General features: G+C 39.9%; 1 protein-coding gene across 3 annotated transcripts in view; it reads right to left on the bottom strand.

Annotated features, from left to right (window-relative positions):
* rsrc1 (arginine/serine-rich coiled-coil 1) overlaps positions 1 to 22,433 on the bottom strand; it is a 121,704-nt gene that overhangs the window by 47,196 nt on the left and 52,075 nt on the right. For all 3 annotated transcript variants that reach the window (XM_044202388.1, XM_044202387.1, XM_044202389.1), the window contains exon 6: positions 15,605 to 15,656. In XM_044202388.1, the coding sequence (XP_044058323.1) occupies positions 15,605 to 15,656 (52 nt within the window). The remainder of the gene's footprint in view (positions 1 to 15,604; positions 15,657 to 22,433) is intronic.

Genomic DNA, 22,433 nt, shown 5'->3' on the forward strand with positions numbered 1-22,433 from the left:
AAGTGTTGGGCGCGGTGTCTTGGACAAATGAACAATTTGGACGGGTGTAAATGTGTGTGTGCATGCATGCGTGTGGCCTACTGTAAATAATGTGGCAGTGCCGCCCTTTTGAATGAGCACGGGTGGATGTCTCTGTCATCAGTCTTGTGTGCCACACAGAGGAGGGCTGTTTGAGTTGTTATGTCTGAGTGTGGATAGCACATGTGATGCCAAGACTGAATAAAAAAAGACAACAAGGGACAGGGAGGGTGGAAGGGAAGAGGAGACATAGACATTTGAAGACAGGTGACATAAGCACTAAGAATACAGTATGTGTTGGGAAGAAATGACCACATGGAATCACAGCCAATAGAGATGAATCGACCAGCTGTGTTCTCTAGCGACATTGCCCGTTGCCATTACAGCGATGGTAGAGTCAAGCTGAACACATTTAATCTTACAGTGAAAGTACGAATGTTTGGCTTAATAATGTTTGGACTATTCTTGCATTGTTATCGGGAAAAACCCATAATTTAATAAAAATCTGAAACAAATGAAATTGGAAAATCGGAATTTCACCCAGTTCCCACAGGGTTTACGGTCTTTTGCGGTCCCTGGACTGTCTGTCATCGGCAGGCCACTCAGAACGCAAAAGTGAGGATTTAATGTTAATTAATTTAAGTGAAATTAATTCCATGAGAGCTTGTGGATTTTGCCTTTAGTTTAAGTTTCTTATCGGAGTAGCTGATAAAAGCACGATTAGCTGGTGGAGAGACCTCTAGCCGGCTATTAAAAATGGAACAACAAAAATTTTGTTGGAAAGTTTAAGGTTTTTAGATTATAACCTTTATCTTAATGGCATCTGTTGAATACATTTTCAACATAAAACATTCTACAGGATCGCTTGGACATATTTCTTGTCAAAAGTCATTCAAAAGTACAGTTTTTTATAGATATCAGAGTTAAGGCTCGGGTTTACCAGTGAAATGCCACCACAGTAATGGTGGCTTGTTTACTTATGATTACAACTGGGATTTATGTATACTGTAAGTCTAAAGACTCTCAAAGTGGAGACAGACTGAAAAGGGAAGAAGGAGATTGAGAGCGGGGGATAGGGTAGACAGAAGCATGTAACAAGAGAGAAACAGAGAAATAATAAGCTGAGTGTGTGTGTTAGTTGGACTGGGTAACAGCGCAATCTGTATGAAATTAGGACTCTATTAGAAGTTTGAAACAACTCATGACTTCCATCTGTTCCTGAGGCCTGGAACGTGAGATTGGAGACGACAGGTGTCTAAATGTTTATCAGCCGTGGTGCGTTTATTCCTGTGTCTCTGAGTTAGGAGGAAAAATGACCCGCACTAATCTAATTCAAACTAACATTCACTTTGAAAGGTTGCTGGTGTGGCAGGAATAAAACACATGCTGTTCAAAACCATTGGAGTCAGTACAATATGTGCCTTGGCATGTAGAATTTAACTCTTCAGCCCCATGAGAGAAGACACAAATGTAAGCACATACATGCACTCATGCTAATGCATCAATCTTACAAAAGAAGGTCATAATATGTAACTAGCACTAAATAATCAGGGTGTTAAAAGTATGTTGACACCAAATTAATTCCAGATCTGAAAAAAGTAATATGTTACAATAAGTAACAAGTATAATGAGTTATTCCAGTCCAAGCCCTTGGGACTGTTTGGCTTCTATTAACATTTAAATGTATATCTAGAGCCAAAAACAGGAAAGGAAAGCGTGTGTCTGTAGCTGATTTTTTAAATCTAGAATCTGGCGGGTCAGATTACTTATAATACTTTTAGTATTTTAACATTGCAGTGGGTTTGCCAACATTTTGGTTCCTTTTCAAGTCACATGAGTGAATTGAAAAGCCAAATGCCAGTTTAAGTCAAGGGTAAATTATATATACTGATGCAGGTATCAGTATTTGGCACAGCAGTGCCACAAAATGCATACACATATACAAGTCAAAATCTGCACAGTGCCATTAAACCTTCCATTGGTGGCAGCCATTGACTAACTGACTTGACTGAAGTCTCTGTTGTGGATGCGAGTGTCTCCTCTCTGTCCCTTAACCTCTCAGTAGTGATGTACAGAGACAACTTGCTTATTACTCCAATGTTTATATATTATTATTTTTATATTTAGTTTTATCCATCTATCGATTTCCTGACATTCTTCTTCTATTTTATGTGCAACTGCGAAGCACCTTGTTTTGAAAGGCGTTACAGAAATAACGTTCACATAATTATCTACTTACAACATTCTTTGTGCCAAGAGTCAGACTTGACTGAAAGAGCATATCACAAACTATAGGCTGATCATGATGGACCCAGGGTGGTAATCAGGCACGAGCCCAAATGCCCTCTTACAAAAAAGTCCACATAACTAACATATGCTTGCATTTGTCAATCTTGTCATTTCTCCCTACACATGCAGCCTCTCTTCTCTAATCTCATTTAACACACAGAGCCACACAGGCCTCTGCAGATCACTAGCAGAGCACAGCTACTTCAGGTCTGCACCCATATTAATAAATGCTAGTGCAGAGAGCAACCACGGACTGCAAACATGCACGTTGATATTAACTCTCTTTTCCCCCTCTTTGTTTCTTCTTCTGGCAAAGTGGCTAGTAACATAAACATAATGTCAGAAAACATCATAAACATATATATTTCCTTATATCATCTCAGTAGGTGATGCTGTTTAGCTGCTAAACCGATTGGACAATAGTGTTAGCACGTTGGCATATGTTTAAAAAGAGCAGATTGGTTTTATATAAAACCTGAATTATGCAAAATGTCAGTGCCTAAAAATAAAATTAATACAAAGCCATGGCCTATGTTACAGCAAGATATATTCACCAACCAAGTCATTTAGTACTGTAATGAGTTTTTCCCCTAAAATGAAAACAAAGCAGAAAAATTAATTATCTGAAATCATTTTACATCTGAAAAACACACAAAAGTTACAGATAGTAAAGATATGAAAAAGGGGTCATTGTTGCACCTTATTTCTGTTAAGCAGTTATCTTCATAAAAGGTAAAGAGCAAATTAGTGGGTTCAACCAAATTTTGTTTTAGCCTAATTGAAGGAGTTACTGGTCACAATGCAAACATTTAGTCTGAAGCCTTGCCAGAGCATTTAAGAGGAGAGGTAAACCTGTGAATAACAGACTGTTGGGAAGTAAATAAAGAGAAGAACAGCTAATGCTGGAATTAAGCTTGGCATGATTAAACTGGTCTTGAGTATGGACTTAAACATTAATGCCCATGATAATCTTCTCATTCTCAACCCCATAAGATCTTTCTAAAGTAAGATCCTGTGCCATAAAATCTACTAGCTTGATCATAATCTTCACCTGCCACGCCAACATTTTAACCCCTTCCTTTTCCTAACCTGTAAATCAGCCCCATTCCCCGATCCACCGCCACATTTCACCCCCTTGGGGCAGCAGTCGCTCACTGTTGAGGTATTTTGCACAGATTTGTTGCCAATTTGTTGCTTTCCAGTGGAAAAAGTAAATGTAATAATGAGGGGGGTGAAATTCATTAAACATGTGTATAAAATACTTTTCAAGTGCGAGAGGAAGATTCATAGGGATGTTCATACGGTGCATAATCATGCCTCCGTCTGCTCAGCCTGCAATGGCATAAAACATTTAATCTGGGATGAACACTTTCTGGTGCTTTCTCTCTCTCTTTGGACCCTCTCCCTCTCAACACCCCCACCCTCCTATCTTCCTTTCTCTCCATCTCTCTCTGTGACTGCCAGAAACCACAATCATAAAATTATTAAAATGCTGTTTGGCTGCCATTAATCAGTGGTGGTGATAAATCCTCGTGTGGGAAGTGACAGAGCATTAGTCACATACCTCTTGGCCTCAACAGACAGAGAATAATGAGCCACGAGCCGGACCGGGTCAATCATAAACTCATCAAATGCGTCATTTAATTTCTTCATTTAGACAAACAGAATTTGTTTATGGGAAAGATATCAGGTGTTGTGGAATGAGAAACGGCGCTGAAATGCTGGTACATTAATCAGGGCTTGATTACATGCGACTCTGCGGTTGTTTATCCTAATTTCATTCATTTCCATCAACAAAGCAAACACAGACGAACACAGCCATTAGTGATGGTTGGGGATGGCACAATTACAGCCTCGTATTAAATAAAGTGATGATGAATGGTCCAATACAAACTAAAACAAAGAGGTTTTTATTACTTCAATTCCATCCCAGCCATCGCCTTCCTGTGTGTGCCTGTGGAGCATCGCTGGTGTGAAAGGAGAGAAGAAGCTGTTTCAACTTTACTACTTGGGGGAGGCCAGATTGATGAGAATAAAAAAGGAAAAATTAAGACAAAATAAAGAGAGAAGTTAGAGAAGTATTGACACCTTTGAAATGACAGTTGATTATAAGTGATAGCAAAAGACAGCCTTGTACATGAAAACTTCTGTTCTAAATGAAATCATTGGGTGAGCTTGTTATAGAAGCAGCTAAACCCCTAACAGTTACACATAGAAACACACATATACTCTATTTACCTACATATACACAGGCTGTATACACAAACACTGAAGCATACTTGCACACACCCCACAGAAGCTGATAAAGATGAAAAAAGTAACAGCAGCAGAAGTCAGATTATTTTTTTTTGATCATGTAAAGCTTTAAGAAGCTAACCCGTGTGTTTGCAGCTTGTTGATGCAGTCCGGCAGGCAGGCTAAGAAACTGCAAGGGGTATCCGCTTTTTTCTCCGTTCTTCTGACTGTTAAACATAACAACATCAAACACTGCCTGTAAAATTAACCATGTTTAATCACATAATGTGACATTTATTTCCACAATATCAAAATGATTGCATTTAACGATTTGTAAACCTTTTACAAGACGAATGCAGAGGCCAAGTGCTCAGTCAGCTTCATATGTACTAAGTCCAGGGAACCTTAAAGAAATCGTTGGACATTCCCAAGGAAACGCGCTGCCACATAACCCCCTGTAAAACACAACTTGTCGTTTTTACACTTCAGTTTCTATACAGATAAAAAAAAAAAAGATATAATGAGATATGATGTGTTAATTAGTGAGCATTAGAAGTGCTGGTAGGCAGATTTTGTTACTTTTGGACAAAGCTAGGCTAGCTGTTTACCCTTGTTTCCAGTGTTTATGCTAAGCTCAGCGGCTGTTGGCTGTAGAATTATATTTAAATGACAGATATATCATCCTCTCATCTAACTCTTGGCAAGAAAGTGAATAACTGCATTTCCCAAAATGTCGGACTACTTCTTTAAGGTGCTTTTGAAGATGAGAAAATTTCTACAATCACTCACACATAAACATTCATTCAGTGTCTTGCTTTAACATGCTGTTAGGAGGAGCTGGGAATTGAACCATCAACCTTGCAATTTCCTGTCTGAGCTACTGTCCCCCTCCACCCAATGTACTATTAAATCAAGCTTTACTCCATTTTTCACATGAAGCACTGCGAACAATCACAGGTGTCACTGCCACATCATTCATCCCATTTGTCTGCATTTACATTTGCCATTCCTTGTGACTCAATCATGGATGGATGTCGCACAACAGCTGAGCTGCACATTAAGGTACTGTGAGGTATGTGTAACCAAAGACTTGAGCTTAATTTAAAAAGTATATATACTATATTATACTATACTAGGACTTTATCAGTCCAAATGTTGGATAAAATGAAAAAGAAAGACATAAAAACAACTAGTGATAAAAAGGTAAACAGAATCATTTTAGCCAAAACGTGTCTATAATTAGGAGATATTTCGTTTGTAGACTAAGTGACATCAAACAAGCCTTGGAGTTGTTGCTGCCCTTTACGGTAATACAACAAATCAATTCAATCACCTAAAGAGCAAGAAGAATCTAGTGTGATTAGTGTACGAAGGCCAAGGTTGCTGCAGCAACCCATCGTGGTCCATCTATGACAGGAATGCTGAACATCCATCCATCCATTTTCTATACCTGCTTATTCTTATTCAGTGTTGCTGCGGGGCTGGGGCTTGTCCCAGCATGCACTGGGTGAAAGGCAGGGAAACATCCTAGACAAGCTGCCAGTCTATCACAGCACATAGAGAAACACATTCACACCTATGAGAAATTTGGAATTTCAAATTCACCTCACCTGCATGTTTCTGTGGGAGGGAACAAGAGCTCCACGAAGCACAGATAAAGATATATCTATTGCCACTTGACTATTTGATAGGCTGATTTAAATCACACAAATAAGTTGAATGAAAATTCAACATAGGTGATCTCCATTTAACTAATTACGTGACTTCTAAAACCAACTGGCCAGTGTGCCCTATAACATAGGGTAAATACTTATACAAACATGTATTTTATATTTCTATTATTAATTTAGATCACTTTATTGAGATCTGTTCTCACTTTGACATTAAATAATCTTTTTATGTTGATTCCTGTAAAAAGACCACATTAAATCTACTTGGATTCACTGTTGTAATACAATAAAACATGAAAACCTCCATGGGGATGAATACTGTCAAAAAGACAAATATTTGAAGCATATTTGAACCATGGACCTTCTTCCTGTAAGACACAAAAGCATTGCAAAGTCCCTCTGAATTTTTTGACATAAACTCACTGAGACCAACAATCATGATTAACAACCAAGACCACAGTATTAGGCAAAACGCAATTAAATTGTTGGCATTATTGTACCGTGGCCGTGAAGAATAGCATGTCAGAGGGTAGAACTTATTACAAATAATAAAGGCAGGAATGCAAAGTCAAAGTCTACACTTTGATGCAATCCATTTATGTCTTCTTCAGGGCCAATCAGACAGCTACATCCATTAAAGCCCTTTAGAAACATTTACAAACACACAAACTTAAGAGATGGTCCAATCCTAAAAACCAGATGATGCAACAGGACAACTTGTGAAAAGGTGCCACAGCAACAAAATCTTTTCCAGCAATACCTTCCACACGGTGAGAATTGAATAATACTGTTGTTAGCAGTGTACACTTTCTTTCCTCTCTCCTTCTCATCTCTCTCACTCTGCATTCTTTGCATTCAGCCTCCCTCTGCACCCCCTCCTGAAAAAGCCCTGAGCGCCTGCCAGCAGTCCAAGGTAATTAAATTACTTAGCAAAGTTTACTTAACAGTAAATGGTTAGCAAAATTTAAGGTGATTGCAAATTTGCTTTCATTCCACTTCAATGGCTGGCCTGTTTAAGGCTCGTCTGCAAATAATTAGCAGATACATTTGCATCAAAATCGTTTATACCATATGTTGCAAAATTATGGAAAGCAGCAAATTAAAAATATTCTTTTTCTGTTATGGAAATGGCTACATGTTGAGAGGGGAGAGAGAGAGAGAGAGAGAGAGAGAGAGAGAGAGAGAGAGAGAGAGAGAGAGAGAGAGAGAGAGAGGAGGGAAAGATATCACCATGTGTCTCCAAATACCGACAACAGGGAGGAGAGAAAAGGGAGGGAGGGCGGCGCAAAAATGATTCAGTTTGGATTTGAACATACTCATAACAGTCTTTTTCAAGAGCTCACCAGATGCTGTTTGAAATCTGCCCACAGAAGAAAAACAAAGCCTTCTCAATCTCTCTCTCTCTCCTTCTCACACACATACACAAAATCAGAGAATTTCCTCTAAGTGGCTTTCTCTAGTACGGTATACATTGTTCACTAAAGCAAGGCAAGGAAAGTTATACACTAATTTGACAAGTACTTTTCAATCCGAGACCTTCAGTCTCAGGAAAATGACAACTATTATTGAAATAAGGATAACTGACAACAAAATATGAAAACATGGAATCTAGCGACACAATAAAAACACAAACAACACCTACTCATGCATCAAATATAGTAATTGATTTTAAGGCTGCAACTAACGATTATTTTCTCAACAAATTGATTAATTGTTTGGTCAATGAAATGTAAGAAAATTGTGAAAAGTGCCCAAGGAGACGTTGTCAAATGTCTTCTTTTGTCCAACCAACACTCAAAAACCCAAAGATATTCAATTTACAATGATATAAAACTGAGAAAAGCAGCAAATTCCCACATGGGAGAAGCTGGAATCAGGGAGTGTTTGGCATTATTGCTTGCAAAATGACTAAAGAAGAAAAAAAGATTATTCGATTATCAAAATATCAACATTTTCAGTTGACCTGCTTATCAATTAATTGTTTCAGCTTTAAGTGATTCCCTTATTTTAATTTGGGCCATAACTAACACTTTTTTTATTATCAATTAATCTGTCGATTATTTTCTTGATTAACTGATTAATGGTAATAAAATGTCACAAAATAATGAAAAATGTCCAAAAATCACAATTTCCAAATGCCTAAGATAACATTTAAATTTCTTGTTTTGTCTGAACAACAGTCTAAAATCCAAACATATTTAGTTTAATATCATAGAAGACTAAAAAAAAACAGCCAATATTCACATTTGAGAAGCTGGAACCAGTGTACTTTTGGCATTTATGTGAAAAAAAAAAGAGACAAACATTAATCACTTATCAAAATAGTTGCCAATTAATTTTCTGTTGATTAACTATAATCAACTAATCATTTAATTTTAATGACAAATTTGCAAAAGTTCCTGTGAAATGTTCTACAACTACAGCACTGGAAGGTGGGAGGACGAGAGGGGTGAGGGGTATCACAAGCTTACTGTAGCAAAGAGAAAACCAGGGTGCAGCAGGACCTGCGTTTATTATACCCATAAAACAAACCAAAAATCAATTGTACATAAAACTCTGATCCATGCAGTCCTTAGGCCACTCAGTCTGCCCTGCCACTGACAGACACCTTTGAACTGGGAGTCTTATTCCTTACTGAAATGAATAAAATCCACTTGTAGGTGTGGAGCACCACAGAGATCCATTTCAAACACATCCTTTCTTTAAACTCACGTGCACCTTTAAAGCGTCTTTTTGAGAGGGTCAGAGCAAAAGCTTGAGACACAGGGCTCTTACTATGAGGTATGGCTCTCTCGCTCTCTCTCTCGCTCTCTCTCTCTCTCTCTCTCAGTTACGACTGTGTTGACTGGAATAGTGAGGTAATGGCACATAAATCCAGCTGATCAATGGTTACGGAGACTAAATTACAGGACACCCCTGTGTCATTATATTCCCAAAGGACAACAGAAGACACATTCCTGCACAGAAGCAAAGGGGATTTCTGTTGCTGTTGTGTAATTGTTTTGTTTATTTGAATAAGGTGGAAGCTATGGTGTTATATTTCTAGCTTTATGCTTGAATATTTCACCCAAAAATTTCAAGTAACAAAAAGAAGAGAAAACCAAAGAAACCAAAATGAGTATCAAACTAAATCTCTACAATGCAGCTAATCTGTAAACATCTCTGCTGATTTTTTTGAGTTGAGGCTTTTAAAACTGGTGTTTAAAAAGTGCTGCAGGGTAAACATTAGCAAATCTTCTCTGTGGACCAGCCTGTTTTAATCATTAAACTATGTGAGTCATGATTCGCTGTTTTATTCTCAGCCTGTTTTTCTGCTCTTTCTGATTTCTGACTGAACCTTTACCATTAAATCAGAAAGTCCAAATTCAACAGCAGTAATACGGCAAGACAGAGCAGTATATTTAAAAAAAAAGATTCCCAGAACCTCACAACTAAATAATCATATTCTTTAAAAAGCTGTCATCAAGTTGTTTACCATCTTTTGGCTAAAAAAAAGACAAACAACCCAATTCTCATTTCAGCAAAAGCCCTCATTTCAGTTCAAACTGCTCACAGTCAAGTGGCGTGCTGCTGTTGTTGTTACAATAACACATTTAGCAAAGAGAACATGTAGTTAGGAGTTATAACTGGGTAATTCCCTTGTGTTTTTACAGAGAAATCCCCTTCGAGATGAAGGTCAACGTTGACCGGTGTTTGTGACAATCACCTTAGTCATGTCAAACAAAAAGAGGTGCTACGACAAGAGTGACGGTGATATGATGAAAATGGATAATGTGTGATAACTGTAATTAACTGCATAACAAATACTGTGCTGCATTCCAGCGATGACTGCTAAATCTTAGGGAGATGACAATGAAAGTAAAGAAATTGCAGAGAAAATGGAGAGAAATTTGGAAGAATGAGAAAGGAGGAACACAAGTTTATAGAAAAATAAATATGCACAGAGGCCAGCGAAATAAAGAAGGAGACTTGGGCCATGTAAAGAACTAGGTCTAGTCTCAATCTCCCGATCCCCGTCACCTCTTATCCTGGCAGAACAAAGGGCGGCAGCCTCCTAAATGTGGCGCATTAGCCCTTTAGTTCCAGAGGGGGTAAGGTGACACCCTCCATGTATGTGGTCTGTTCAGCACACATCTGTCAGGGCCTAAGGGGGTGGGCTGGGGCGGAGGGAGGGATAGTGGGTACTGGAAGCACAAGGAAGACGGAGGAAAGAAGCGGAGAGATCGAAAGAAAGGGTGTGTGTGTGTGTGTGTGCATGTGTTTCTTCAAGACCCCTGCTGCGACAGCGAAGCCTAATACCTCGTATTTACTGTGGAAGAATTAGTCCTATCGCATGATGCTGCTACGCTTGGCTGGTCCCCACCCCCTTTGCCTCTTTATGTCTCTCACTTGATCAGAGAGCACATATAAATAGTAGTCCTGTCATGATAACTACTTGTGTTGGACGATAACATTGTCCCAAAAAAAATTGCGATAAACGATATTATTGTCATTTTAAGACCATTTAATGCCACTGATATAATGATAGTAATAACGCAAGTACACCCTTTCAAAGAGCAATGAACTTTTAAGCAGACTGAGCCCCGGCCATGGTGTAGCTCAGACACAGAGAGCAGACGACGAGAGGACAGAAGACTCAGCATAGTTTTCTGTAACATTCGGCTTAGGCACTGTGGGAAAAAAACGCCCAAGTCTTATAATGTAGAGAAACCCCTGCTGTTTATTCTGGCATCACTTTGGTTAAATGTTGGTGACCTTCTTATCCAAATAAAAACACAATGGGCAATATCGTACGATATTTGGACATTGCTCATTTTTGCTGACCTCGATAAGTCAATAAAGAAACTATTGAGAGAGGCCTAATAAACAGACAGAAAAACAGAAAAACTTAAGACACAAACAAGAGATACATACTCCTACGGACATGCTCATTACCCAACGTGCACCATCACAGACCTGTAGAAAAGGCAAAGACACATGTCTGGCAACCCTTAAAATTTTGTTAAACTCGGTGTCCTGGTGGCCCAGCGGTCTATGATACTATACACGTCATGTAACCGCAACATTCTTTCAATTTCAGTTCAATTCTGGCTGTGGGAACATTCGACGAATGTCCATCAATGTTCCCATCATTCTCTCCTCCTTAGCTGTCTTAAAACTGCCAGCAAAAATTCGCAAAAGAGGATTCAAAGGGATATTTACTGATTACTTTGATAATTAGTTTTTCTTAACTTGAGGATTGGCTTTTTGCTTGTTTTACATTAGCATTAGTGGACTTTTTAAACTGTATTAATGCATTATCTGTAACACAAATTCATATAGATTTCAATCAAAACACAGTTATTTTGCAAAATGAAATGCCTTTATTTTGCTGAATATTAGTTGTGAATTGCACCACTCGTTGAAATGTTACAAAAAGTATGTTAGGAGGGAAAATTAGATTAATTAGATTAAATTAAATTCATCCACTTTAAATAAAGAGGCTAATTTAATCCTATATACTCCTTCATTTGTAGGTCAGGTATTCTGTGAAGCATTACAAGAACTTCTTTTAGACTCTATTTTAGACCTTTAGCACTGAAAAATACAGCTGGGAATTACAGTAGTCAGTGTTGTAATTTTAATTGTGTAGCTTTAGTTCTAAACCAAATACATTATCAAAATCAGAATTGAGAACATCCAACTCCAGCCAGGTGTCAAACTTGGACAAACCAACAGAGGAAGTTAATTTAGACCAGGAGCCCCTACCAAGTTCAAGCCTCTGATGAGATCTTAAGGATTGTTTGTTTTGCTGCTGTCAAAGGTTCAAATAGGGAGAAGACGGAGGTTTTGATGACCCTTGGCCCTCAGGTCCTTAGTGGGTGTTCTGCAAACACTCCCTATTGACGTGTGCATAAGGAGAGGCCCACTGCCGCGCACAGTGCTTATGCTCATTTGAGTGGAAATGGACACCGCTCTGAAAAGAGCAAAGAACCTAGCAAGTGGCTGAAAAGAAAAGAGTATAAGGCATGTAAGGGTGCCGTGGTTGCTGTGTGTGTGTGTGTGTGTGTGGGTGTGCCTGAAAGTATATATGAATGAATCAAAGTATTTTCTTTCGTGAGTGTTGATGGTTATGGTTTTGAAAGTAGTAAGACTGATGTGTATGTATATTTGTGATGTATGTGAGTATCTAGTATGTGTCAAAGTGATGTGAAGGTGAATCCAGGCATTGAAAAAGACAGGGTACAGAACAATAAGAAACATGTCCTAGTGACAAACAGTGACAGAGGTCTGTCTATAGGTGCTCACTCTCAGGTTTGGAAGACAAAAGAGAAAGAGATACTAATGAACCAAACATACTGAGGGTGCCAGATAATAGGGACACTGCTGCTTTTTGCTATGATACAACATTTATACTATATATACTGTCTAACTATATCCAGCTGAACTTGTACAGGAGGTTTCCCTGCAATCTGGCCAATGCAGGCTGGGATAAGGCACACTGAGCAGGAACAACCAGTAAAACTAAATGTAAAAGTAATGAAAAAATCTCTTAACTGCGATTTTTTGACAATAATGACCATCTTTGAGAGTCGAATATTTCAGAATGAATGATAAATATCATGATTAATATATTCATTTAAAATGTATCATATGTCTATATTTTATGCATATTATGACAATAATAAAGCCTGTTTTGATATAAAAGTCACGTACATAGGAATGATTAAAGTTACAAACAATGAAATTGCGAAAATTATCTTATTATTGATAAAATTAGCAAGCGGGTTTGTCTTGGAAATATGGGGTGTAGTGTGTGTGTGTGTTCGTGTGTGTTTGATATGTAGGCCAAGCAGGAAGTGACCCATAAACATATCCATCCAGCTCTTTCATTGGGGGCCAGTGTTGCCCTCCTCCTCTCACCTCCTCATCCCACTACACACACACACACACACACACACACACAAACACACACACTCAAAGCCCCTAGTGAGCGCTAAGCAGGCCAGCAGGCCAGCCGAGGGGGCTCATTACAGGTCCACAGAGCCCCCCAACACAAAGGCCTGAGCCGCTTTAGCCATGGGATGATCTGCTCTCTACTGACTAGAGAGAGTCCATAGACGGACAAAAGGAGGGAGGGAGGGAGGGAGGGAGGGAGGGAGGGAGGGAGGGGATGGGAGAGAAAGAGGTGGAAGAGAGCAGAGAAGAGGAGAGGAGTGGAGAGCCACGGGCTTTAAGGATGTCAGGAGACCCCGAGAGAGAAAGCCTGGCGGGCGCTCAGAGAGGAATGGAGGGAAGGAGGAGGAGGAGGAGGCTTAAGCTCCACCGCTACGTCAGGACATTAACATTCACACAACCTCCCAACATCTGCTGCTTCCTTCTTACCCTCCATCCCTCCCTCTTTCCATCCCTATCTCCCTCTGTCCGCTAACAACACTGGAACAAAGACAGTAATACGGAGAGTGACAGGACAGATAGATGGAGAGGGACAAGAGAAAAGAAAATGGAGAGAATAAGAAGAGATGTGAGACACATGAATTTAGAAGATTTGGCAGCAAGCAACTTAGCAGCTGCAGGTTCAGAGGAGTAAAAAGACACCCCTAATATTTGTAATTATACAAGCATGATTTAAATTAGCGAGGGCACTCAATGGTTAATCACAAAACAGAGGAAAGGCAGCAGAAAACAAGGCTGAAATAAAATGATAAATCTGTCCAAGTACCAAATATAAACTACTTTTTAAAATCTGTTGCCCATTTGTATTTTACTGTAGATCGTTATGAGCGATAGCACCCAAAGGCCTAAAACAGACCAGCCTCGGCCCTCTGGTGAAGACAATCTTTGACTGAGCCATAAACATGTTCTTTTGGAAGCCTCCAGGAAAGAGAGAAAAACCAGAGACATGTCCAGTGCATTAAACCCTCTCCTCTAGTCCCGTGTCTGGCCCTGGGCCTGTGTCTGCACCAGTCTGGCCCACTGCACTCAAAGCCACATGCTCAATTTTATGATGCTTCACCACCATTAGTACAACATTAGCCTTGAGGTGGCAGGGCAGGGAGTGTGGGGTGTCTGATATACGATAGAAAACATAACTGAGCGAAGGAGAACTTTGATTTTTGATTGTGAAACATAAGTCAAATTGTCCCCCACTCCAAAAAACCTAAAATTCCCACATGTAAACAATGTAGAGTCAATTCAAAGTATGATGAAGTATGTAAAACATGCTTCACAAAGTTCAAATCAGTGAAATCACAACAGGGGATTGCAGCATTGTTCTGTGGCCAACAGTAAGGATGAACAAGTCTTAAGTGAGGTAAGCACGTGGCTGCTGGGTGCTTTATAGATGATGTATAGATGCCTGGTTCTTTCATATATTTCCTGTGGTGAAATTAGAGCCCTGTTCTGAAGTTGTGTATGTGTGTGCATGACTGTAAACATGAAGACATCTTTCTCCACAGTCAATCTCAGCCTGTCACATCTGGCTCGCAACTCTACCCCTCGAATACACACTGGAATATATACACCGCGTGCATGGTGACATCTATGACTTATGTACTGGGACGAGTGTTTGAAATTAAGCTGCAGTGAATATGGGACCAGAAGCGCACAAAACAGAGAGCAAAAGAGTGTGTGTATGCATTTGTCTCTGTGTGTGTGTTAGATTGTGGTAGTGTGTGTGGGGAGGGGTGCTGTGAGTCTGTGTGTGGGAGAACAAGTACGAAACCAGTCCAGGTCAATTGTGGAGTGCACACATATGAGACTGTGGCTCATTCCCAGCTCAGTACAGCAAAAGTAGTATGGTAGGGCTGCGAAATATGGGCTAAAAATAAGGTTTTATTTTTTCCATTCTCTGGCATACAATATGTATATCTTGATATTTACACATTTTTTGACTTTAGAATTAGATTCTTTTAATCAAAACATTAACTACATTAACTAGGCTTCACACCATTACATTTGAACAGATTAGTGCAAAAAGTATCAGTGGAACATTGGGTACATTGTGTAGTACAGGTACAGGTGTTTTTTTATGCATCTATATGCATAAAAGTAAATAAACACATAAAAATGTATTAAATTCACAACTGCATACTGCATAGGCCTAGGTGATATCACAAGGGGTATGTTTATGAATGAAAGCAGATGAAGTTATTTTGACAATAGGGAAAGTGGTGCACCGGTATATTTACAGGAAAGTCCCATCTCTGCCTAGAAAATATGTGATTCAGCATACTGAGGCTGCCTACAGGCTGAGGGTGCTCTACACAGTATTCTCACACACCGCCTTCAAGTCAGAATCCCTGAACGAGTGAGTGACCACAATTGGCAAGTGTCAGACCATAGCAACAGTTCCGAACCACACTGTAACAAAAAAGATAGAGTAAAGAGAAACAGAATAATCATCCACTTACCGGCAGCCTGCAGGATCATATGCATTCGAACTTTAGCCTGTTCTGCTGGAGTCTGCAGAAAAGTAAAACAGACAGATAAAACAAAACAGAAAATTAGTCAACAATAATGTTGAGATATTTGAACTGACTCCTACAGTGAGAGAAAGAGTTTCTCTTTCTTCTTAGACAAAGGTCAGGGGGTAACTACAGAATAAAGCCGCAAGCTGGTGGGGAACGCTAAGCAGGAGAGACACTTGTTAACACAAAGTCTTTCCTAAGTGTTGCCTTAAAGGATGATCTAACTGTTTATTATACCACCTCACTGCCTGAGATATCACAAAGCGTAGTTCATGGCAGGACAGACAGCCTCCACACTGACACAACTTTATCTCTGTAATCTAGCTCTAAAACTGTTGCTTTAACTGTTGCGTCCCTTAGGCTGAAATATATTTTACCCATGATAATCTTTAACAGCAACCATTAGAGTGAATGTTCCCTTAAACTGTCCTCATGGAGCACCAAGGGACGACTTCCAATCAACTAGTCTAGTCGTCTGTAAAAACCCTGCTGGTGAAAAACAGAAAGCAACATCTCTGACACACCAGGGAGAATCAATGAGGATGAGATGAAGAGAAATTTAGAGACAAAGTGCAAGAGAGAGATAGAGAGAGAGAGAGGTGAGAGGAGAAGAGAGAAAACAAAAGCTGCTGTAACAAGTCTTTGGAGAGTTAGATAAGAGGGCACAGAGAGCACATTTTACAAAGATCACAGCCAAAGACTCAACATATTCCCTTTCCCATTGTGTGTGTGTGTGTGTGTGTGTGTGTGTGTGTGCATCAGAAACGCTTAGCGGGCATGAATGGGGGGAGGGCCTTGTGCTTTGACAGCTGTATTGGGAGGCGCAGCCCTTTTTCCTGACATGCACTCAGAAGGGCCTTGCTGTAATTCCAATATCACTGCCATTAGATTTGAGGGTCTTAATTGTCAAGGAAGAATGATGGCTATGACAGGGCGCAGAGCTGTAAAAGGCGAGCGCGCTGCAGATTGCTCGGAGGTTTTTCAGCGCTGCTGTGGCACGGCGGCCCTCGTTACCATGCAGCGGTAGAGACTGTGTAGGATTAGAGGGAAATTAAATGCTAATGGGGATGGGATCTGAATCCGCTGCCTGGGAGCATCATTTAGACGACGGGGCCGGGGCGTTGCTGACAGGCAGTGCTTCCTCCCTCCTCCTCCTCCTCCACAGACAACCCCGCTCTTCCTCCCACCATTCCTTCTCCCGGCTCCCCACCCCACCCACAGCAAAAAATCTGATTTATCAAACTGTAAACTTGTCACTTTGTAAAAATGTCACTTTTGGGTGGCAGCCAGGGAAATATAATGACCCCCTTTAATGTAGTGATGTGAGGGTGCTGTATTCTAGATGGAACGCACATCAAGGCACTGCAGACAGACTGATGCACACTTAATGCAACATGGATGTGTGTGTATGTGTGTGCATGTGTATCCCCTGTAGCAGGTGACATAGTGGATCACTCTCAGACTGACTGGCACTGCTCGACAGCTAAAATTACTAATCACTATTATGCCAGAGAAGATGAAGAACACTTGAGGCCTACTCCCACACAGATGTATACACACACACTTTCTATTTCCCCCTCACGAAGAAGTGATAGGGGCACAATTGAGTCTATTTTTTTTTCTTGCTTATTGGTATCTTTGCCTTTACAGGAACAGTTTAAGAGCAAAAGGAAGGATTACATGCCACAAAATAAAAGTCCTGGGCAGGATCTGAACCCGGTTAAATGGTACAGGACTTAGCCTGCTGAACAATCAGAATAACGCAAAAGAAAATCAGTCTTGGTACAGCCAGTCATGTAAAGCAATAACACATCACAGCTTAACTAACCTGATCATTGTGCGCTGTGCAATCATCTTAGTTACAGTTTATTACGACGCCCCCTCAGTAATTACATTAGCATTTGTTTACATTGGCCTTAAGGCATATGTAAGTCCATGCATCCTCAATGCACACACACACACACACACACACACACACACACACACACACACACACACACACACAGTCCTGCCAGCTGTGGGTAATACAACACTGAATCACACAGGATAGAAAAGTGCTGCTGCATTGTCTGTCACTGCTGAAACTTTCAAGCAACTTGCTTTTCTTACGACACTAATTAGTGATGTCAAAGCAACTATTTCTTAACACCTGTAAATGGAAAAACACCTGCTTTAACATCAATAATGATTGGAGTGTGTGACATGCTTAAGTTTTAATAGAGAGCATCACAGCAGTTTTCTGCCATGTCTGATTCTGCATTGAATTATCCTTTAAATAAATGCAGAGGAGAGAAAAATAAAATAAAAAACAGGACAAGTGTGTGATTCCTATCTACAGTATTAAATGGAGGCTGAAACAGGCTAATTAATATCAAATTATTATCATCACAAGCAATGTGAAAGGTACTCAGAAGTCAGCTCACAATTAAGCAAATATAATGATACAGGACCCACACAAAAGTACACACACACACAAACGACATTGCATGTTTTTGCTTCCCAACAAACTCTATTTTTCTCTCTAATTCACATATGCATGCCCACTTCCTCTGTGTGTAATTCATTAGTAAACAATAAAAAGGCGTTAATTGTGCTCCCCAGAGGCAAATCTGTGTTCCCCCACTGGGAGAGAGGCACCCGCAGCATCTGAAGTGGCTTTGCCCCTCAATTAGAACTGTGCCTTTCCTATGCACACAAACAAACATGAGACACCGACATAAGAACTCTGCATGTGTGTGTGTGTGTTGGAAATGAGCAGCGCTTTCCTTACAGGCGCTTTAGATTATCACACTGTGAGGAAAGGGCAAACAGGCAGAGGGGGACAAAGACAAGCTAGACAGACAAAGTTGCTTTTGTTTTCTTCAGAGCTCAGGAAATATAGCAGACAAAAAGAAGGAGAGTGTGAAAAAGAGGGAAGGTGAGGAAGAAATAAAAAAAAAATGACGAAGAAGAAGAATACTGACAAAGAGGGGGCAAAAGAGAAACAGGATCAGACAAAGCCATCGAGAGAGAAGGTTTTAGAAAGTAGAAATGTAGAAACGTTTATTGTTAAATGGTGGTTTGTTACAGAGGCATACATATAGTAAATGGAGGGTACTTATTTACTGTAGCACTGTTAACCTGACAACAGAACCAAGTGCTTTACAATTACTTTCAATTACCCATGCATACACGCTCACACAGTGATAGTGGCTAAGATGCTGTGCAAGGAGCTGGCCTTCTCATTAGGAGCAGTTTAGGGTTCAGTGTATTGCTAAAGGACACTTTGACATGCAGACAAGGAGAGCCACCACAAAACCTGCGATTAATTGACCACCTGCTTTATCAACGAGCCATGGACGTCTTAAAAGCGGGAGCATGCTCAAAAAGAACCACTTTATTCGACATGAGCTGAGATAATGGTTTAAATAGGAAGAGAACGCCGCACACTTTCAGACAATTTTTCCTGGAGGGAATGCATAGTGTTGCACTCTGTTGTTCACATGAAAAGCAACAGAAATAGTTTTGTAAATAATGAAAAAGAGTCTGAGGAAGAAGCTCAAATCCTGCCTATTTTCCTTTCTTCGGCACACCTGGCCAATCGCTGTGACCCTCTGACAAGCACTTTGGTCGGAGCATACCAACGCCTCACGTGTTGTCTCCAGTTGGGATATGCAGCAATGAGTATTTCAGTTTTATGTGCCCATGCTTTGAAATATCTGTCTCTTGTGCCTTTTGGCTGAAACACTTGATAAGAGCAGGAGCCCTCTCTGAATGCTTGTATATATGTGTTTATGAAATCTAGTCATGCATGTATGGTGCAGGTATTATCAACAACAGAAACATAGGCCTGTCGCAATAATCACGTTATCGACTTATTGTACCATATATAGACATGACCTCGATCATTTTTGCTATATTGCCAGTTGTGTTTACCTGCGTGTTTGTTTACACAAAAAAAGAGTGTCACCAACATTTAGCCAACATGCCAGAATAAGCAGCAGGGTTTCCCTACCATTATAAGACTTGAGGCGCAGCGCTTAAGCGTTTTTTCACAGAGTCTAAGCTGAATGAACAGAAAAATACTACACTGAGACACATTTTGCTGTCATTTCTGGTCGCGCTGCTTCTTTCCTCTCGTCGTCTGCTCTCTGTGTGGAGTTTCACCGTGGGCGGGGCTCAGGCAGCTCCTCTCTCCACACACACCAACTTGGCAACTTTCTCGCTAGATTTAGCAACTTTTCAGACCCTCTTAGCGACTTCATTTCTAAAAAGCGACTAGTGACAAATTTGGTGACCTATTCAGACCATCATGGAAAAGACAAGAAATATATTCATATATTATGTTGAAATTAATTTCCATGCATGCTGCTCAGAGTAATCGCAGTTCTCGGCTCTTCTGCCAACAGCGCCGGGTCTCGTCTCTCCTCTTGCGCTGTGTGCAGACAGTCAGTAGGTGCGCAGGCAGGTTTGAACTTCTCTCTCACTCTCTGGATTAAGGTGTTCCTATAGCTTGTAAATATTTTTAAAAAATTGAAAACGTTTTTATTTCAAATATACAATGTCCATGTAGCGAGTTTGTGATTAAAGATTTTAAGATTTCTCTATCTCTCCCTTGCTGCAATCAACACAACCCCTATGCTTTATGCAAATTAATGTGATGGAATGAGATGCAAATGCCATTAAAATGACAATAATATCATTTATCTCAATTATTGCTGGGATAATATATTGTCCAACAAAAGTAGCTTTCGTGACAGGCCTACATAGGCAATGTATTTTTTTTCTCTCTCTCTCGAGGTGGAAAGAAACGCCTTTTTTTTTTATAAACATCCTCCTTTTCAAGTAGCTGTCATAAAAGAATCTACTATTATTGGGCTATTATTACCAGCATTGACACACACAGCCCCGCATGACTAACTCTTGTCCTAAATGTGACAGGAAGTCCAGTTTGCTCACAGTAGGCCTCCGGCTTGTTTGCTTACCTCACCACAGCGATGACAGACACACTGAGACACGCTTTGCTGAGCCTAAGTGCCCAGCGTCTGTCCCATTAGTCAAAAATAAACACATCCCATTAGAAAAATAAATAACCCCCACTTGGCTTGGTAAAAACAATGCTACACTGTGTATAATGAGGTACTGCATGCAGGAAATTTCATCTATTAGTAGTCATGCTCTGGTCCAAGGGACTATTATTATTATTATCATTGGACCTGAGGTCGACCAGACAAAGCAAAGTATGGTGGGTCAGCGGATGAATAAATGGCTGTTAGAGCAGACACAGAGAAGCGGGACAAAGGTCAGATAGGCCATCTTGGCCAGATTGTGGTCAGATGGTCAGACTGCTGTCTCATTAAATGATTTACTCCCTCTATCATACCACAAGAATTAATTTATGACTGAGCAGAAAGAGACAGGAGAAAAAACCCTCCATATTGCTACAAAGACGTTAAAAAGAAGTAAGGCTGAATAGCAGCACACATCAACACTCACCATGCAGATGAGCAACACATTTAGCTACTTTTAGTCATCCTCTCCTGAAATAATCTGCCCATACATTCATTTTTAGATCATCATTCACTCAGTTTACAATGACCATATTCAATTCCAGTCACTTTCAGGCTCAAGTGAGACATGGACAAAAACTGAGGAAGTGAGGAAGAGACCAAGGGGAGAGCGATGGACAATGACGGGTTAGATAGATACTGTAGGCCAGTGAGAGAGAGAGAGAGAGAGAGAGAGAGAGAGAGAGAGAGAGAGAGAGAGAGAGAGAGAGAGAGAGAGAGAGAGAGAGAGTGAAGCACTGCTGGTCATCCTGATGATGAGTTGAGCTCTGGAATCGACAGACACAGTAAACCATCATCTCCCAGGCAAGTGCAGCTCATCTCATCTCTTCTACAACTCCGCAGAACATGAGATGTTTATGCCGCTACGTACAAAACATTTAAAAGAGAAAGAAAACAAGATCCTTTTGAAAATCATCTTTTAATATCATCAACGTTTTTGGAAGATTACCGCTAAAGTGACAAATTAAAGAACCATAAACACAGTGAAGTTCTTGATAAAACTGTTTTGAGTAATAAAAACAGATTTTTAGCAATCAAAAGGTATTAGTTAGTTATTATCTCATTACAAACCTGCATTCATAAATAATAAAAAATAAATATGATGAAATAGATATAGCTGGTGTAGCTAAGTTTATTTTTGAAGCTATACAATGTGACCAAATTTTATGGATAATGCAAGTTATAGTTTTCTTAGTGCTGAGATAAGCCAAGTTATAGACAATCTCTCTAAATGGTGTATGCCCATTGTTAGCATGAAGCACAAAAAATCCAGTAGGACAGATTGGTGACTTTGTCTATGTCTCTAATGTATGTCCTCTAAAGTAAATTTACCAAAGAGCCAGCCTCCCAAAAATGTACAAGTGCATTCCTTTAGCACTTTTTAGGGAAATGAAATCACAAATATTGTGATAAACTGCATTCCTTGTAAATCTAGTGTTTGCAACAAAGTTTAACAGAACCAAATGTTCAAGGTCAGCAGATAAATTCTGAATGGTTTATACACATTAAGAAAACCAGGAAAAGCATGTAGGACCTTTGTCACACATTATCCCTGCTTTCGTGCAGACTATATCCTACCTAAAAAGTAAGGAATCTGAATGAATGAATGCATTAGTGAAATGTGGGTTTGAGTAAACTCACTTGACAAAAATGGGACATCAATGACATCATCAGTCCATCAACTGTAACACTGATCTTAATTGCATCACTGTGACCATTATTAC

The sequence above is a fragment of the Siniperca chuatsi genome, linkage group LG7, assembly GCF_020085105.1.
Source record: "Siniperca chuatsi isolate FFG_IHB_CAS linkage group LG7, ASM2008510v1, whole genome shotgun sequence".
Taxonomy (NCBI): Eukaryota; Metazoa; Chordata; class Actinopteri; order Centrarchiformes; family Sinipercidae; genus Siniperca; species Siniperca chuatsi.